At 48.8% G+C, this 17,387-nt stretch overlaps 6 protein-coding genes across 6 annotated transcripts; 3 read left to right on the top strand and 3 right to left on the bottom strand.

Annotated features, from left to right (window-relative positions):
* Positions 1–758: 758 nt before the first annotated feature.
* Positions 759–5,896, bottom strand: F5Y00DRAFT_227648 (SNF2 family N-terminal domain-containing protein). Its single transcript, XM_048006507.1, has 3 exons — positions 5,599–5,896; positions 2,253–5,546; positions 759–2,186 (listed from the first exon to the last, which is right to left on the bottom strand). Exons 1-3 carry the CDS (start codon positions 5,684–5,686, stop codon positions 1,114–1,116), a joined length of 4,455 nt encoding a protein of 1,484 aa, XP_047868162.1. The 5' UTR covers positions 5,687–5,896; the 3' UTR covers positions 759–1,113.
* A 259-nt stretch (positions 5,897–6,155) lies between these two features.
* On the top strand, positions 6,156–7,210 carry F5Y00DRAFT_227649 (IGR protein motif-domain-containing protein). The gene is made up of 2 exons (XM_048006508.1): positions 6,156–6,339; positions 6,391–7,210. The coding sequence occupies exons 1-2, from the start codon at positions 6,325–6,327 to the stop codon at positions 7,096–7,098; spliced, it is 723 nt and encodes a 240-aa protein (XP_047868163.1). The 5' UTR covers positions 6,156–6,324; the 3' UTR covers positions 7,099–7,210.
* F5Y00DRAFT_227651 (Pkinase-domain-containing protein) lies at positions 7,211–8,805 on the bottom strand. The gene is made up of 2 exons (XM_048006509.1): positions 8,441–8,805; positions 7,211–8,371 (listed from the first exon to the last, which is right to left on the bottom strand). Exons 1-2 carry the CDS (start codon positions 8,655–8,657, stop codon positions 7,356–7,358), a joined length of 1,233 nt encoding a protein of 410 aa, XP_047868164.1. The 5' UTR covers positions 8,658–8,805; the 3' UTR covers positions 7,211–7,355.
* Positions 8,806–9,536: 731 nt separating this feature from the next.
* F5Y00DRAFT_191649 (Frag1/DRAM/Sfk1 family-domain-containing protein) lies at positions 9,537–10,775 on the top strand. Its single transcript, XM_048005177.1, has 3 exons — positions 9,537–9,678; positions 9,754–10,201; positions 10,262–10,775. The coding sequence occupies exons 1-3, from the start codon at positions 9,658–9,660 to the stop codon at positions 10,636–10,638; spliced, it is 846 nt and encodes a 281-aa protein (XP_047868165.1). The 5' UTR covers positions 9,537–9,657; the 3' UTR covers positions 10,639–10,775.
* Positions 10,776–11,124: 349 nt separating this feature from the next.
* Positions 11,125–14,641, bottom strand: F5Y00DRAFT_227655 (uncharacterized protein). Its single transcript, XM_048006510.1, has 3 exons — positions 13,970–14,641; positions 12,349–13,824; positions 11,125–12,296 (listed from the first exon to the last, which is right to left on the bottom strand). Exons 1-3 carry the CDS (start codon positions 14,043–14,045, stop codon positions 11,593–11,595), a joined length of 2,256 nt encoding a protein of 751 aa, XP_047868166.1. The 5' UTR covers positions 14,046–14,641; the 3' UTR covers positions 11,125–11,592.
* Positions 14,642–16,039: 1,398 nt separating this feature from the next.
* On the top strand, positions 16,040–17,321 carry F5Y00DRAFT_258649 (protein-tyrosine phosphatase-like protein; the record flags this gene model as incomplete). Its single annotated transcript, XM_048010742.1, has 6 exons — positions 16,040–16,113; positions 16,181–16,221; positions 16,307–16,382; positions 16,459–16,566; positions 16,686–16,770; positions 16,965–17,321. The coding sequence occupies 6 exons, from the start codon at positions 16,040–16,042 to the stop codon at positions 17,319–17,321; spliced, it is 741 nt and encodes a 246-aa protein (XP_047868167.1).
* Between the last annotated feature and the right edge of the window lie 66 nt (positions 17,322–17,387).

Raw genomic sequence — 17,387 nt, forward strand, 5'->3', positions numbered from 1 at the left:
CCTACACACCTGTGCGTAGCATTAACGATCTAATAATCCGTCTCTTGTTATATTCCCATCCCCATCCCTATCCCTACCTATCACTATATCTATATCTATATTCTACAACATCACATCTCAGACAACTCTCACTCACTCACTCACTATAAAGAACCCCTTACACACGTGCTTACCTCCTTGCTTGCGCGTATGTCTCGGGTGTAATATAATATCCCTTCCTCTCGCGTGGCCATTGGAAAGTCCCCCCTCCCCCTCCCCCACAGATCGACAAAGCTGAAAACCCCCTCCCCCCCTAAAGACAAATACAACAGTAATAGTATCCACCAACCTACCTACCTAGTTAAATAGTGACACTACATGCCGCACACGCACAGCACGCGATTTAACATTTAAGCTTAATCCTCGCGTGTAAGCTGCCCGTCAGCCGGGTGAGCGGGCGGGCGGCTTCCAGGGGTGAAAAGCTACCTACCTCATAGCCGAAAGGCCAAGAGGACAGGGGTAACACTATCCATTCGGCTTCAGCTCTTCTTCCTACCTACCTCTTTTCAGCTCTAGAGTTAGTTTACTTTATCCACCACCATCTATCCTGTCTCCTTACATTAGGTAGTATATGTAGCATCCCTACCTACATAGACATTTATAAAAATATGCCTTACCTACGAACCATAGCAACCAACTACAAGCTGATAACCCACCTAATTATCCCTTTTCTAATTTATGATTCGCGGATAACAAACGAACTAGCCAGAGCTGAAATGCCTGAGCAATATAGCTTTCTTGATTGATTGATGAATTACCTAGCTAATTAATTACATAGTACGAGCGCAGACATCATAGCATTATGTTATCGTAACATAACCTAGCCTAGCAAACAGATAGACAGACAGACAGCGCGCCTCAACATGCAATGCAATCCCTAACGCCCTGCTAATATCGTGCCGTGAATTCCAAGACGCCCTCGTCAACTAAACTTACATATCGCGTCGTATCATATCGTATCGTACGTACAGGGGTGATTAAGTGCTTATTTTATACATCGTCAAGTACCGGGGGGTATGTAATCGCAGGGCCGGGGACGTACGTATTTACACACCACCGAATCAAAACCGTTACTTAGTCCTGTTGTCGTCTAGCCTCCGCCGCCGCGCCAGCGAGGAAGCCAATGACAGCAGGATCGTTCATCCGCTCGTCGGCAGCCGCCTCGTTCCTGGTAACGTGGCCGAACAAGCACTGCCAGAGGTCGTTCTGCTCGACGACTTCTCCCATGCTCTGATCCTTGCTCATGAGCTTCGACAGGGTGGCCTGCTGGAGCTCTAGAGAGTTTGCCGCCTCGAGATTGAGATCCGAGACCTCCGCGCTGGACTCTTGCTCCTTCTCCTTTCCTTTGGTGCTCTGGCCGAGGTGTTCCAGGCGCCGCTGGACAGAAAGGTTATAGATGGACTCCTCGACCGTGCCATCTATCAGATATAGCCATACCGTCGTCTCGTGCTCCTGCCCGATCCGGTCTACTCGGGCGATCGCCTGCAGTTCCAATGCCGTGTTGAGGAGGGGCTCGCATAGGAACACGTGGCTTGCGTTGACGAGGTTGAGACCGCTAGCGTGCGCTCTGGCATCCATGAGGAAGCATTCGATAGCGGGGTCCTCCTTGAACGTATTGATACCGTTCTTCTGCTTGAAAGAAGAATGCCCGATTTGGTATTGGTCGAAAGCTCGGCCGAGGATCTCGAGGAACTCGCCGAACTGGGAGAAGATGACAGACTTGGCGCCTGGGTCTTCAACACGTAGCCACAGCAGATGCTTCGCTAGAGTATCGATCTTAGTAGCGAATGAAGGGCCGTTGAGATCGATAGCCTTGATGGCGTCGAGTTTATCGCTGCTGAATTCGGAATAGATACCCGACTTCTTGAACTTGGTAAGCGCACTGGCCTGGTCCGATGCTTGCGAGCTCTCTTGCGGGTGTTCTTGGTGGAATTTCAACTCTTGCTTTTTCAGCGTAATATCGTGAAGATTTGATGACGAAAGTTTCATCTTGCAGACGGGACAAATGTGGACTTTCTTAAGCCAAGTCACGATACACTCTTTGCAGAAGTGATGCCCACAGACAGTAAGCACTCCTAGAGTGAAAGCACCCTGGCAGATAACACAGACTTCTTCTGACTTCTGACCCGCTTCTCTGAGGTGGAGGACTGTGAACTAAGTCAGTATGCATATAAATGTAGTCGGTATATCCTGATTTGGGCAGGGAGTCTTACGGTAACGATGCTTAGGCAGAGCTGCGGTAAATTTGTCCTTTGAGGCTTTCTCTCGCTCTTGCATCTCATACTCTTTTTCTACCGCCGCAGAATACGGATCATCATCTGGGAGTTGGGTTGCGTCAAGCGGAGCAACGTTATCAGAAATGCTCTGCAGCTGCCTGTAGTATTCCACGCGCGCATTCATCGCCGCCGTAAAAGTGTCCAACTCTCGCTCTAAAGCTGTCGCCGCCTTGTTCTGTGCGTTGCTCTGCTCTTGCGTCAGCTTCAGATGCCCTTCGACGATGTGCAGCTCAACCCTCGCACGACTGCTTCCGTTGCTGATATCATGGCGGAGTTTCGTTGCCAACTCTCGAAGATCCGTAACGATGGCTCGGAACGAGGTTCCTAGATATAGCTGCTTGATTCTGTCGCGCTTTCGAAGTAAGACAAGAACTTTTTCGGGGGCATGGCCTTCTCCAGCTTGAGCTTGTCGCTCTGCGAAGCGAGTATCGTATTTAACCCGCTCGTTCTCCAGGCCGGACATCGCATCCCGTCTGTCGGCTATTACGGCTCTCAAAGCCAGCGTATATACCATCAGTTCATCCTGGATTTTGGTTGAGTCCTCGTATTCATCGCCCGTGATCTCTGCTTCTTCCTCCTCGTCTACAAGTGGCCGGATTAACATTTGAATAACGGTTTCTCGCCATTCATCGATCAAATCTGCCTGAACATCGAGAGCACCGGCGAGCACCTTGAAGCTATCCGAAATTCGCCTAGTCTCTAGGCCCCGAAACTCAGGCAGTCTAACTTCGGGAACCTCGGTGAACGATTGCGACGACGCCTTTTCTCGAATCCTAGTAATGCAGGACAAAGCTTTGGCCCGCGCCTCACGTAGAATCTCTTTTCGAATATTCTTCGCTGCATCATACCCGGAGACCTCCTTCTCCTCTAGCAGTTTGAATCCCTCCGAATTAGGAACCGTCCTCTTCTCATCAGATTTGATCTGGAAATAGCCGCTGGCGATGAAGAAAACGGCTCTATGGTGAAGATCGAGCATAGATCGGAGTTTTCGTCGGCATTCGCTGACCTTTCCGAGCGCCGTTTTCTCGTCGGTATCATCATCACTCTCGGCATCGCTGCCTTCATCCTCCATGAACATGTCGCTAGAACCTGCTTGTTTAGCCTTTTCTAGCTCGCTTTCTAGTTGCTTTCGGCATTCTTCTTCTAGGACTGTAACCTCATCTACTACTTCCTGCCAAAGCTGAATGGCCGCGTCCACCTCAGACCGGTACTCCAATAACTGGCCTCTCTCTAGCTTGCTGAGTAAATAAATACGCTGCTCTGCCCTGATAAAAGAATCTGATTGCTCGATCATGGCTTCTAGCACCTCTTCAATTGTTGGAGGGCCCTTGTTCCTCTGATTTGTTGTTTGATGAATTCGGCCGGATCCGATAGACGGGTGCAATATTGACTTTCTGAGCAGAGAAAGGGCACGTTTCATTGAATCGATTATCAACGGGTTCTCGGGGTCCCAATCTCCCTGAAGAGGCGATCCGTGCTCATCAAGGCCGAACTTCATCACGAGATCTTTGAATTCTGTCTGGTAATGCTGCTCCTCGACCGTATTGAAAGGCATGGTTATGACATACCGTTTTTGAGGTGGTAGACTTAGCTCGCTTCTGACTGCGCGCTTTGTGTGTCGTAAGGAAATGCTGTTGAAAAGAGGTTTAAACAATTCCTTATGGGTTGATATCAGACCCTCCCATATGTTGAAGGAGGAGGCAAACGGCTCATATCGAAGAAAAAGCAATAAGCCCCATAGGTCCTTAATGTTCGTCTTGGCCGGCGTTCCAGTGATACCCCAAGCATTGATACGAGGTATTAGTCTTGCAACCTTGGCAGCGCTACTAACGCCGCTCTCGATTTGTTGAGCTTCATCTAAACATACTCTCCACCAGGAGATCTGAGTCAACGGCGATTTGGGGCGGTGGTATTTTCTTTGGTGTCGCATAGAGCGATCAGGGGGCTCTGCCGCATAATGGATCTCGGCCTGCAGAACATTGTAAGTCGTGATGACAACGTCTTTCTTTACTAGTTCGGAGACAAATCGTTGTTCATCTTCACTAACACCCTTTAGGCCCTCATACACCATCCCACGGAGATGTGGTGCATGCTTCTTAAATTCTGAGACCCATTGGTTCCTGAGTGTAGTGGGAGTGACGATTAGTGTTGCACCACTTGGCCGCTCGTTCTGAGCTGTGTTGGTATTTAGGTGCAGAAGATTATCACGCCTATGCATGCAGATAAGGGCAATCGTCTCAACTGTCTTTCCCAAGCCCATTTCTTCGGCTAGAATGCCACCTTTCACAGCAGTTTCACTCTTACGGAACGCGCTAATATCTCTAGTAATGACGTGGTAGAGATTGCTGATGTATACTAACCGACCGTCTGCATCATTTACCATGCTGAATGACAATGGCAGGCTGTTGGCTGACGGCGGAGATAACGGCTCCAGGCCAGGCTTCCCATTTGAACAACGATCACTCCATTTGACACCTTCTCTATTCAAAAGCCATTGTAGTGCCCTACGTTGGAAGGGGAACAGCTTCGAGGTCATCAACTTAGGAGCTGAGAGGGGTAATGGGCTTACGGGATCCTTTTCCGGAACAAATGCTGCATCGTAAAAAGCCTGAGGGGAAAGCTTCTCATTGGCAGCACCTTGCTCTTGGGTCTGGTTTGTGAAGAAGGTATCTAGAACTTGTTGACTAAGAGCGCGCTCAGCGGAACTCCGTAGTGAATGGGGTGAATGGGTTGAATTCCAATTCAGCTGAAGGGAGAGCTGGAGTTGGTCTCTGTTATTTTTCCTCTCCAGGCTAACACTGACGCCTACCCAAAGTGCGCCTTCATCGCCGTCAGCGTCTCGGCTGCGGCTCATCACATTCAATATTGCCAGTGTGCTCTTGGAGAATGTGTGACGACCTAAGTCCAGCTCAGTTTTGAATGCGCCATAGGGAGATCGCGCATTAGAGGAGATAGTTAAAACCCGTAGTTGTTCATCATGATGTAGCTTCATGTGATGGTGGACATTCACGCATAAGATTAGTTCATCAAGGGATACTTCGGTTTGAACAGGTCGCTTGAAAGTAAGTGAATCTCTCGCAATAGGGATTGCTTCGAAGCATTCGATTCGAGGGCGTTTTCTAGGGGGTTCAGTCTGCTTGGTTGCATTTTGTGAGGGATCAGTTGTATTGCGCGAGGCGCTATCAGACGGAAGCGCATTCAAGAAGTTGAGGAAATCTGTTGGAAAGGCATCTGAACAAGGTAAGCAATGTTATTTCAATATAATAATTCCATCTTAACATACCACTAGACGTCACGCGACGGACCTGAACAGAGCCCTTTTGTCGATTAACCGACGCCTTCGAGGCTTGCGATAAGCCTGGGCGCCCCATGGCGTACACGGTAAGAGACGACAGGCGTGAATGCGATAACAAGAACTGCCTGTCAGGAACAAGGAATAACCTTCCAAGGTTTCACAAGAATGACGCCTAGGTATTTACGTCAACACATACCTGTGGCGTGGTAAACTCGGAAAAGAAGTTTACTTTTGGGGAAAGAAAAAAAAAAGTTGTTGAGGCTGAGGGAGCAGGCAGACAACTAACCTACCGGACAACTCGCGGGGCCAACCGAGTTACAGTAGGTACTTCATCGAGGGGCACAGCTACAAGAGGCTCTTATCCGATAAGAGCTACTACCCACTATTGACTCATAAGCGCAGTGAGGCTTACAGGCGCTAATCCTAAAGACGTTACTGTAGATCCACATCCCGCATCGATGGGCGATGGGGCGCTAGGGTTGCACGGACCTATCGGAGGATACAAATTTCCCTTGCCGACTCTCCATTGAATTTTCAATATCGAGCCTATCTATCTACAGTATCTATCTGCTTAAGCTACAACTGCGCCGCGGATATACTAGAATATTGCGAAGTAGTTCTAGCTGTCTGCCCAGTTTTCTTAGGGGTATGGTCATCTGGGGACATCGTCTGAGGCCTGAAGACTAGGAGAGAGCGCGGTATATCGCCGTCAAAATGGTGCGCTTAAAGGTGAGTCAACATACCACTACCAAGACTTACACATAGTTTAACATACCGCAGCCCCTTCTCAACCCGCAGCAACTGCGCACCGCCCTAGCGCCCATAACCCCCCGCGCAGCCTTCCAACTCCAACCATTAACAACAACCTGCATCCGAGCATCCTCCTCAACCACGACCCGCCCCGCCGGAGAAATCCCCCCTCCCACGCCCTTCATCCCCGACGTGCAGACCTTCCTCACCGTAATCGGCCGGGGCCTAAGCCAGCACGCCTCCAAGTTCCCCACCTGGGAGGCCCTGTTCTCCTTAACATCCGACCAGCTGCGCGAGCTCGGCGTCGAGCCCCCGCGAACGAGGCGGTACCTCCTGCAGTGGCGCCAGCGCTTCCGGCTGGGACAGTACGGCATCGGAGGGGACCTGCAGCACGTGGAGGACGGCAAGGCGGACCTTCGGATCCTGGAGTCGGATCGGGACCCGGTGAACCCGCGCAAGTACGTGGTGAACGTGCCGCCGGGGCGGTCCGTCAAGGACTGCAGCTTGGACGAGATGTCCCGCGTGCGAGGGTACAAAGTGGAGGGCGCCAAGACTATCGTGGGCCCTTACGCGCTGCCGCTTAAGGGCGGCGAAGGCGTCCGGGTGTCTATTACGGAGGGCATGTGGGAGTTCCGGCGGGGCCACAAGATCGACGGTGGTGAGAGGAGGAGGACCGAAGTCCGTTACAAGAAGCGCATTGCCGAGCGGCGCGAGATGAGAGAACGGGGCGAGTTGTAGGCGATGAGTGGTATAACTGAACATATAAAAAAAAGACTTCTGTACTTTATGTACCATAGACATACCTAGCCATAACCACGAGTTCTACGCGTGCTGTGTCAAACTCCGAACCATCACGCTGTACTTCATTATCCTATACTGCCCTATCCATTCATAAGTCCCTAACCTCTAACGCTTTGATTATACCTCTAAACTCCTAAGCGCCAGACCGGTATTCACATCAAGTCATCAGAATCTCTCTTTCGCCGCTTAGAATTCTATTTCGTCGCGCCGAAGTCCAGCTTCCGGGCAACTTTCGCGGTCTTGTCGTCATCTACTATGCCAGGCCTCCTCTTCAAATCAGCGCCGATCTTCTCCTGCCCGCCCGACTTCTTCGGTAAATCCTGCTTGCGCGTGGGCTTGGGGTCTTTGTTCCACCATTCGTGCTTCAGCATCCCCAGGGCCGTAATACGCTTCTTAGGATCGAGTATCAACGTCTTCATCAGGAGATCGACGCCCTCGGTTCCAACTGTGCCGAAGAACGACATGTAATACTCCCTTCCCCGTACGGGATGGATTTCTCCTTCCGTAGTATACGCCGGTAACTTAGTGACCCCCGGCCAATTCTCCTCTGTGGGCGTACCGATGGCGGTGCAGATAAGACTGATCTGCCGCATCTCTGTGTCTCCGGCGATGTATGGCGTCCTTATGATCAATTCGGCGAAGACCAGGCCGACGGACCAGATATCTACTGCGCCCGAGTAATGCTTTGCTCCATACAACAACTCGGGAGGTCTATACCATCGCGTGATGACGTTCGCCGTCATTGGCTTATACGGATCCGAGAAGCTTCGGGCCAGACCAAAATCGGCAAGCTTCACCTCCCCATCGGCTGCAATAAGCAAATTGTTGGGTTTGATATCACGATGCAGCACGAAGTTCTCATGACAGAACCACACCGCCCTCGTAAGCATACCCATCCAAGCCTTAATGTCGGCGGCACCGTATCTGACGCGATCGACGTCACGGATAAGCATTTCCAAGTCGCCAAGGGGGAGGTACTCCAGAACGAGATTGAGGTTCTGGTTTTTAGAAGAGAAGACGGAATGCAGCGTTATTATGTTCGGGTGCGATAGCTCCTGTAAATGCTTGATTTCGCGGACGGCATCGGGCGCCATCCCCTCCGTGTACTCCTTTTGTATCTTAATCTTTTTTATGGCTACCAGCTTCGTCGGATCGCTTTTTAGGAAGCCAAGGTAGACGTTGGCGTAGGTACCTTCACCGAGTTTCTTGCCTTCGAAGGGATCTCGAGTTAGCGCATTGCCCATCTATTCCAAGTCACCCAATAAATCGCCGAACCTACCCTTAACATATTTGCGCTTCTCCTCCTCGTTAAGCTGTTCCGCCAGATCTAGGGAGGTTGCTTGTGCTGCTGCGACTACATTCGGCGCAGCTGTTGCGACCACGGGAGTTCCATTGGACGACGCCTGTGCTGAAGTTACGGTCTTGAGAGGCGAGGATAAAGATCTAGGGTTCGGTAGAGCATCGGTAGGATGCACGATCACAGGCGAGACCGCCATCGTGTGATATAATATCCTTCACCCTCGAGTATTTAAAACTGAGGGACAGAAGGTTGTAAAGGCTCAAGTGGCTCTTTGTCAGCCTTGGGAAGAAGAGGCAAGGCTATGATTTTGAATACAAAGATAGGTAAAGGTAGGGATTAGTTACGTGTGATTGGTGGATATTGATCTTGCAGATGGGAAACGCGATAATTGGTTAAATTAAGCTATAGGTAATCTCCATATTATATTTACCCCATACAGTATTCAAAATATTATGCACAGTCTATTTATTACTATGAGCACCGCATGATGTGGCCTATGTATGACTTGCTTATTCTTAGTTTGGTGCGTCTTCATTCCACGCAAGTCTCTATTGACGTCACCATTTCTTAATTCAAAGTCGCAAGCGGTAGGAAGCAAAACATCACATCTTCAGAAAAGCCCGAGTCGGCCTGTTAGTATCCACAGGCCCCGAACCAGCTCACATAAGTCCTATCATAGCCCTGTATTGTACATGGATTTCTTACTAACTAACTAGGTATATATGCAAGCATAGCCAGCCTCCATTTTACGCCAATGACGAATCCTGTCTTAGTCGTCCTATGTATGTAGGTAAGTCGGTCCTTGCTCGTTCCCGTAGGTCCCGGAGATTTAAAAAAAAATTCGTGGCGCCCTGATGCCCGAGTAAGTCTCGTCTGTCGAATGAAGTCATACGTCGATCCCCTTTTGAAGGAATTGCTTTCACAAGGTTACTCATCATCGCCGTCAACAACATGATCTTCTAGATCTTAAATCTTATACTTACGCGCAATCTTATTCCTCTCGTCGCAATTCATTGTTCCCGCGCCCTTTTTATTCTTCGGGCTGTGTATCGTATTTTGTATTCTCTTACCTCTTTCGCTCGTTTATTATAAGTCGGCGGCTTTCCCTTATACCTTAGGTGCCTACATAATTACTTAGACATCACCACAATAGAGGAATTATAGCGTTTTACAAACCCCCAGTAAATCAATCCACGATGCGGTTCCTGTCGTATTGGGTAAGTGAAAGGAACCACCAATTATCCCAATTGTTTTGTTTTTTTCCTTCGTACGCAGCTAACATTATCGCAAAGGTATTTCCCATCATATCCGGCCTCATGTGGCTGGCAACATTATTAGGACTTCTTCTATATTGGATCATAAACACCAACCGAGTTCATTATGACTCTATGGACGACGACCAAACGATTGCCTACATATCAGACGTCGGTGCTTCAGAGCTCAAACCGTTGTTCGTCACGGGATGCATCATCACCACGATATTTCTCGATCTATCCTTTGGGGCTGACCGCTATTTGCGACATCGAGGTCGACTGGTGCCCAACACCTCTACTGGCGAAAAGGTTCTGAGCGGCCTGTGCATCTTCTTCGCCGTGATTGGCACAATTGGTCTGACTTGTCTATCCGGATTTGATACCCTCCGGTATCCGAGACTACACGATATTTTCCTTCTGCTCTTCATTGCAGGATATCTATTCTCGGCCATCTTCATCTGTTGGGAATACCAGCGTCTAGGTCATAGTAAGTCCGCACATTGTCTATTTTAGTTAGAACAGAAACTAACGAGAAATCTCTTCATAGAAAACCGTCAAATTCGTGTCCTCCGCATCTCATTCTGGATTAAATTAATCTTCGTCATCATCGAGCTAGGCCTAGCGATTGCCTTTGGCGTGATTAACTTCGGGGGCGACCACAACAAATCTGCTATTATCGAGTGGGTTATTGCCTTAATATTCTCCTTCTACGTCTTCTCCTTTTACGTCGACTTGTATCCTGCTACAACTACGCGGCACAACCCCCACCCGGTCCAGGATCCCGCGCGACAGATGGAAGAGACCTACTATGCGACACATCCCAGCGTCCTGCCCGGGGGTAGGCAAACCCAGGATAGCCAGAGGACGCTGACAGATAGTCACGGTCACCAGCACAAAGTGAGAACAGACCCGAGAGACTTTTAAGAGGCTCCGCTTCTTCATAGTATTTTCGGATAGTTTTACTTTCAGTAGAACAACACGCCGAGCTTGTTTGGAGGTTGCATTAGATCACGATAATAATGATACCAGGTTTAGAAGGAATAGGGGAACGACATTTACTCACGGCGTTCGGTAACCTCCACTGGAGTGTAATGATACAGGTTTTCAATCAGGCACATGTTGAATCTTGCATGGTAACTTCTCATGAGTCATTATTCTGAGGGTTCAAGTTAGACGGTTAGAACGTTAATATGGCAGTTCAACCTAGCCGCCACGGCCGAGGTGGATAAGAAACAATAGCGGTATTTGCACAGTATAACACCATTTTATAACGTAGCGACAGATGTGTATTGAATAATACGAACATTTTGAGTTGAGTAAACTGTCGGTATTGACATCCCTCATTTGTAATTTCCAAGGTACAGCGTGAAGATAGTAAATCTAATAAATGCAATTTGTAAGGTATTGTGTCTCTCATTTATAATTTCCAAGATACAGCGTGAACCTAGTAAAACTAATAAATGCAATTTGTAAGATTTTGGGTGACACATATAAATCAAGCATCGACGAAATGAGATTCAAAATGTCAACTTTTCACCTATATAAGGAAGTAAGAAAAGGGGGTATATTGGCGCTGTTACACAGATATGTCCGATCAAACCACCACCCCCTATACATGAACGAAGAGCGCAAACCAACGCCAAGCAAATAAAGTCATCAAACCGATTCCCGCGCAAGAAAACCAAAGCCCCTATATCCTTGCGGTTGTTGTCTTTCCCAATTTTACCGGCCAAAATCCTCTTAAATCCTAGGGAAAAAAGGCGACCGAACCATCCCCATAACGCATAGGATAACCGCAAGTTGAAAAGTAGCCTTAGAAACAACTCCACCCCCGCGCGCAAAATGTGTATCTCGTGATAAAATAGCATACCTAGCCTTCTATGAGGTGGAGGCTAGCATCTCCACAAACTTCGAGTCTCGACTGGGACTGTGGTTCGCAACTGACGAACGGGGCGGCCTAGGCGGCGTTAGCGACGCCCTGGGCTGATCTTGCGAGTCGTCGCGGAAATGCTCGTTCTCGCCATCGCTCGAATTCCTCGTCGGCGTCGCCGCGCCGGCAGCTTCGTCCTCTAGATTAGTAGTCCGCCCGCGGCCCACCATCGCCACAGCAAACATGCTAACGCTGCCTGGATTATCTATGCTCGTGGAGCTATTAACGCCCTTTAGGGCGGCCCCGCCGACGAAACCCCTCTCTACCGATTTGCCTTTGTCGTCCGGTTGTTTCGCGCTTCGAGAAAAGCGGTTCTTGAACCATGTCTTAACGCCGCCTTTCGACGACCCTTCGCCGGGTGACACCGCCTCTCGATCCACTACTCCGTCTTCAGCGTTTTCGGCGGCAGTGGATGCCGGTTCTAGTGGAGGAGGTACGCTGACGGGTTGGCCCGCGGTACTCATAACAACTGTTTCATTTGTAGGGTCCGGCTCATCTTGACTTTCCCCGGATCGTTCAGCCGTAGATCTACGTTTCTCGGTCCTCGCTAGCCGTTTCTGTTCTGCTTTAGCTGCCTTTTCTTCTTCTTTCCTCGCCTTGGCCTCGTGTTTCTCCTCTGCCCTCCTCTCTTTCTGCTCTTGCTTATCTTGTTCTGTAGAGGTTGTTAGTGCATGAAATCTAGGGGGTTACAAAACATAGCTGACCCTTAAGTCGTTTATTAATATCCTGGATTTCCTTTTGCCGAGCCTTTTCGATCTCCTCCTCTTCTTTCTTTCTCTCCATCTCAAGACGTAACTCTGTTTGCCTTGCCTGCTCTTCCTCAACCTTTTCGTTAATTTCATCCAAAACAGGCTTGACCCTCGCCGCAGCGATTGCGTCAATTTCATCTTGGCTCATATACTTTCCGGCACCAATATCAACCTGTCCGTGCCTCTGGCCTAGGCGCTGCTCGGCCTTAGCCTGGGCTATAGCGTGTGCTTTCATTTCCCATTGTGTTGGAGTGGACGGATGGACCATTCCTGTCTCGGCGGATATCTTTTCATCCATCCCTTTCAAACGTTCGTGCACGTTCCTCTGAGCTGCAGCGAGTAATACCTCTTGATCCTGCTGTCGCTTTTTGCTGTCGACCTCGGAAATTTTGCTGGAGAATAAAGACATCTGCTGCTTAATCTGCTGTGATCGTCTGCGGTCTTCAATAACGTCGCCGTCGCTAGAAGCCCTTTTCCTGAGCTTACCCCTGATTGAAAACCGTCGCGTTAGCGGCTTGGCCCCGTAATACTCCTGATATTCCCGACCCTTGAAGTGCTCTTCGTGCATCTTAGCTAGACGTGCTTGTGCTTGCTTGTAAGCCGCGTCTTGCAAGGTAGTAAGATGTAAAGGTTGCGCATCATCGCTGACGCTGCTAAAAGCATCAGCATTCTCTTGAGGAGGGTTAGCATTATCATGTGCCTTTTTGGCGTCGATCATTTTTTGCTGCTGAGTATACATCTTCTTGGCCATCGCAACAGCAGAGGCATGAAGACTATCTGCTCTCTTCTGATCGTCGACTTCGCATTTGACTGGTGGTCGCGATGTGAACATCTGCCTGTCCATATTAGTGTAAGGGACAGAGCCGCCCTTCTCGCTGGTTTCGCTTATTGTCGGTGACCGAATTGGCCTATGAGCTCGGGTCGCAGCACTTAGGGCATTGGCGGCGGCATTTGCCTCATCCGGATACGATTCCTTAGGAATCGGCGAGGACTTCGCTCTTTGGCGGTTCGCCATGGCACCTTTCGCAGCAAGTAGCGACCTGTGGCGCTCCAGAGAGCTCCCATAAACAGAACCGGGTGGGCTCCGATCTGACTTGAAAGCCAAATTTGCGGCAGAATGGCCAGGATCGGGAGTTGTTGATTTGGCGGGCTTGGTGACGCTCATGGCAGATTGTGACGCGAACAGAGCGGCTTTGGTGCTGTGCTGGCTAGGAACGGGTTCCCAGGCGGGACTCAGCTTATAATCTTTCGCCATGACGGCGGCAGCTGAAGCTGGAGCGGATTTGTCCGGCTTCCACAGCTCAGGTGATGTATTGGAGACCCAACCTAAAGCAGCAGCTGCACTGGCTGCGGATCCTTTTTCTGAAAGGCCAATAGACGGGAAGCTCGGAAGGTCTTGGGGTTTTGCATAAATGAGCTTTCCCGAGTGAACTAATAAAGAATCAGCTATCACTTATAAATTTAAAAAATGACAGTAACATTTGATAGTAACATTTTTGTAATCTCATTTTGAAGAAGGAAAATAAATTAAAAGTCACGATAATCAAAAAGAGAGTCTTTGCGACATGAAGCTTACCTGTCGGTTTGGTGTCGTCATCGTGTAGCTGTCGCCCCAAGCCCCCCTGTGTCTCCGTCTCATTGGTTGCGGCCATGTTATATATTATGTGGCTGAGAACGGCGAGCTCTCAGCTGCATCTGTACGCGTACCTATAGTCGTATTCGACCTCACCTAGATTTCTCGGCTTTCTTTCTCTTTTTTTAGAAGGATCGGCATAGAATTGCCGGGTCTGATTGGAGATAAGATGATTGAGAGATCTGGTTTATTGGAGACGTGAGTGGAGGTGGGATGAAGGTGAGTTTAAGGTGAGGGAGAATGGAGAAAAGATAAATGATAAATGGAATAAGTCTTGGTAGATAGATATTGAAGGTGGGATGATGGATGATGTAGGTATGATGAGTTTTGAGAGACAAATCAACTACCTGGGTATAGCTCGTTTACACGACGACAAAGGCATGTGTGATTGTAGTGATTGTAGTGTATACAATAGTAGTGTATAAATCCCTACCTACCTTGATATACAAGTACCTGGGTAGACGAGGATGGGATGGTGCATTCTAGAATCTAGATGATACTTGATGTTTAGGTATGAGGAAGAAGAATTAAGTATGTTTGAGAACATAATCCTATGAATTAAAAAATGATGTTAACAGCTATGAATTTATTTTTGTGTAGCTTGAACTATGGTTATGGCCGTATGGTTGATTCATCATTATCTGCTTCATCATCGCTTGTGGCTTTGACGATGCCAATGACTATTACGTCATTGTCATACACCAGCCCCGTTAGCTTTGATTAGGTAATCCATAATTCAGTTTTATATTGTACAGATATCAGTACCAACAACAGTTATCGATACGGATTCAAAGGAGGTAGTCTACGTTATAGACGGGCTGGATCTTACCAAAGGATAGTTGCCGTTTAGAAATAAAAAATGAATATTAAAAGTTGATATTGTAATGGAGGATTTATACGAAGTGCCAACTAAGATATGTGATTCCCCAAAGTCCCCCTCTTCCATCAAATGCCATTAAATCGAATCCATGGCCTATCTTCTCAGCCTCTTGGACGAGCTTCTACCCGAGATCATTTCGTATCTCCAGCCCACTCCGGAAGCCTTTCCAGCTTCCCTGAAAGACCGACCATCTTTCCTCAGGCAGTATGATATTAGCACAATTGCCGTGCCGGCACCTCACATATAGATGTGCGATCTCTATTTTTAAGCTGGCCAACGAGCCTTCAGGAACTTTAGTACGATTTTGAGCCGGAAGGTTATAATGGATGGCGTCTAGACCTCTTTGGCCAGCCCGTCTTTAGTTGTGAGCAGCTAGAGCAGGCGATAGCAAGCGAGGCGGACTCCTATGAGGGAGGCGCACCAGTCGACCTTCGCCAGTTCAGCAGATTGAAAAAAGTTTGGCTATTCTTCACCCGCTACTTTTGAAACAAGAGTCGGAGATGCCATTGGGACGCCTGCCGAGAAGCTTGCAACAGGTGCTTGAGGTTTGGTGCGGCGAAAATGAGAGTACCGCCCATTTGGTGTGTGCTGAGACTTTAGGACCTCCCTGGCTAATTAAAATATGAGAGAACAGAGCTGCTTTCACGCCGTCGCTAGAAAAATTACGGATTGCGATTGCGAGACCAGGATGGAATTGTTCCCCGTGGGAACTGCGCTGTCACTATCTAGAAACACATGTACAGGACTCCGGTAATGGAGAAGAACGGTGCGCATCAGTAAGACCAATACAGAGTTTCTCGGGAGCTAATATTAGTTATAGTGCATTTGAATTTGAGAGATATGAATATATGTGTTACCAGTAGCTTCGATGTCTCATGGAAGGCGGTAATGAGGTTCCAAGATATACGCCTCATACACTACTGGGGAAGCCCCGGCCATCCGTTCACGAAATAGGACAGGGTCAAGGCGTACCTATCTCATATTGTTGAGCGCACTTACAATCCAATAACTCTATAAACCTAGTTGGCAACTATATAACCCACAACATATCTCATACAACCAGTTCCCGCAAGATACCACGTAGGCCCAATGCATCCAAGAATATTTTCTCCGTCTCCTGAACCAACGACAAAATGTCCATCGCTTTCGACAACATCGACAACTTCCGAGACGTCGGAAAGACGATTAACAATTATCTCGGCCAGAAGTAAGATACTCTTCTAAATACCAGTAAAAAAAAAAAAAAACACAGAGACAGCTAAATTTTAGCTCAGGGTAATCCGAGAAGGCGTATTCTTCCGATCCGCGCGACCAGGTGAGAGAAAAGCCCCTCCCCCCCTATTTATCTTGTCCGTCTCCAAGCACCCAACCACCACCATACTAACCCGCACTCCATCCAGACAGAGCATCCCCCTCAGACCGCAGGAGAATCAAAGATGAGCTAGGCATCCGAACGGTCGTGGATCTGCGAAATAAGTACCTAAGCCGCCCCTGACGTCCCCCCTCTTAATTGCGCCACATATATATATTAACTAGTTGCAACGCCGTCTAGCAAGGAGCAGCGCGGGCGGATCCCCGGCCTGCAGTACCGCGAGATCAAGGTGACGGGGAAGCGGTTCGAGGCGTTTCTCTGGGAACAGCTTGGGTGGTGGGCTTTCTCGTGAGGCCCCATTGCTTTTCCTTCCCCCTTCTTTCTGTAGACGGGCATGGACATACATATGAGATCCTCACTACCTATACGATTCTAGTTATAGCTAACAAGCCATAAACTCCGCATAGCAAGGTAACCATCCTCGCACTCCTCGGCCACCGCGCCCAAGCTACCAGCATCCTCAGCCGGGAAGCCATGCAGCCGCGAGGTCTCGTAGGTATGGCTCTCGTAACGCTGGACCAGTCTGGTCCCGAGATCGCTGAGGCAAGTTTCTTTTTCTTTCTCTTCCTCTCTTTATCCACCCATCCATCCATCCATCTACCCTAAACCCAACCCCTATAATTTCCATAGGTACTCACCAACCCCCCCAAAGAAAGAAACTAACATTCCCTTCCTTATATATATAGGCCCTCCGCACTTTCATATCCCCCTCATCCCTCCCCCTCCTAGTGCACTGCGCCTTAGGCAAAGACCGAACCGGCCTCATCATCGCCCTAACGTTGATGATCCTCGGCGTACCATCAGCTGCAATCATGCGCGACTACCAGCTGTCACGCGAGGGCCTCGCAATCAATGAAGAGGCTCGACTCAAAGAGGCTCGGAGGGTTGGCCTTTCGCCGGAGTGGGTAGATGTACCGGGTGATTTCGTAGAGGGGATTAAAGGGCATTTGGATGTGAAGTATGGTGGTATTGACGCTTATTTGGATGGTATTGGGTTTGGAAAAGATGGACGGGAGAGATTAGTTAAGGTGTTGAGTGTGTAGGTTATATACCTACAACCTAGGTGGTTTTTATAAAAATAGTATCGTCAAGTTGGACTAGAAAACACA

The sequence above is a fragment of the Daldinia vernicosa genome, assembly GCF_022497035.1.
Source record: "Daldinia vernicosa strain CBS 139.73 unplaced genomic scaffold F5Y00scaffold_7, whole genome shotgun sequence".
In the NCBI taxonomy this organism is placed as follows: Eukaryota; Fungi; Ascomycota; class Sordariomycetes; order Xylariales; family Hypoxylaceae; genus Daldinia; species Daldinia vernicosa.

What these genes read in the sequence shown, in the direction of transcription:
- F5Y00DRAFT_227648 (XM_048006507.1), bottom strand. Translation starts at nt 5,686, where the DNA reads ATGGGGCGCCCAGGCTTATCGCAAGCCTCGAAGGCGTCGGTTAATCGA. An exon ending in CCGTCGCGTGACGTCTAGTG is followed by an intron (nt 5,547 to 5,598) that starts GTATGTTAAGAT and finishes TACCTTGTTCAG; the next exon opens with ATGCCTTTCCAACAGATTTC. An exon ending in TCTGCCTAAGCATCGTTACC is followed by an intron (nt 2,187 to 2,252) that starts GTAAGACTCCCT and finishes CTTAGTTCACAG; the next exon opens with TCCTCCACCTCAGAGAAGCG.
- F5Y00DRAFT_227651 (XM_048006509.1), bottom strand. Translation starts at nt 8,657, where the DNA reads ATGGCGGTCTCGCCTGTGATCGTGCATCCTACCGATGCTCTACCGAAC. An exon ending in GAAGCGCAAATATGTTAAGG is followed by an intron (nt 8,372 to 8,440) that starts GTAGGTTCGGCG and finishes ATCCCTTCGAAG; the next exon opens with GCAAGAAACTCGGTGAAGGT.
- F5Y00DRAFT_191649 (XM_048005177.1), top strand. Translation starts at nt 9,658, where the DNA reads ATGCGGTTCCTGTCGTATTGG. An exon ending in TGCGGTTCCTGTCGTATTGG is followed by an intron (nt 9,679 to 9,753) that starts GTAAGTGAAAGG and finishes ATTATCGCAAAG; the next exon opens with GTATTTCCCATCATATCCGG. An exon ending in ATACCAGCGTCTAGGTCATA is followed by an intron (nt 10,202 to 10,261) that starts GTAAGTCCGCAC and finishes ATCTCTTCATAG; the next exon opens with AAAACCGTCAAATTCGTGTC.
- F5Y00DRAFT_227655 (XM_048006510.1), bottom strand. Translation starts at nt 14,045, where the DNA reads ATGGCCGCAACCAATGAGACGGAGACACAGGGGGGCTTGGGGCGACAG. An exon ending in TGACGACACCAAACCGACAG is followed by an intron (nt 13,825 to 13,969) that starts GTAAGCTTCATG and finishes ATTCTTTATTAG; the next exon opens with TTCACTCGGGAAAGCTCATT. An exon ending in TATTAATAAACGACTTAAGG is followed by an intron (nt 12,297 to 12,348) that starts GTCAGCTATGTT and finishes CAACCTCTACAG; the next exon opens with AACAAGATAAGCAAGAGCAG.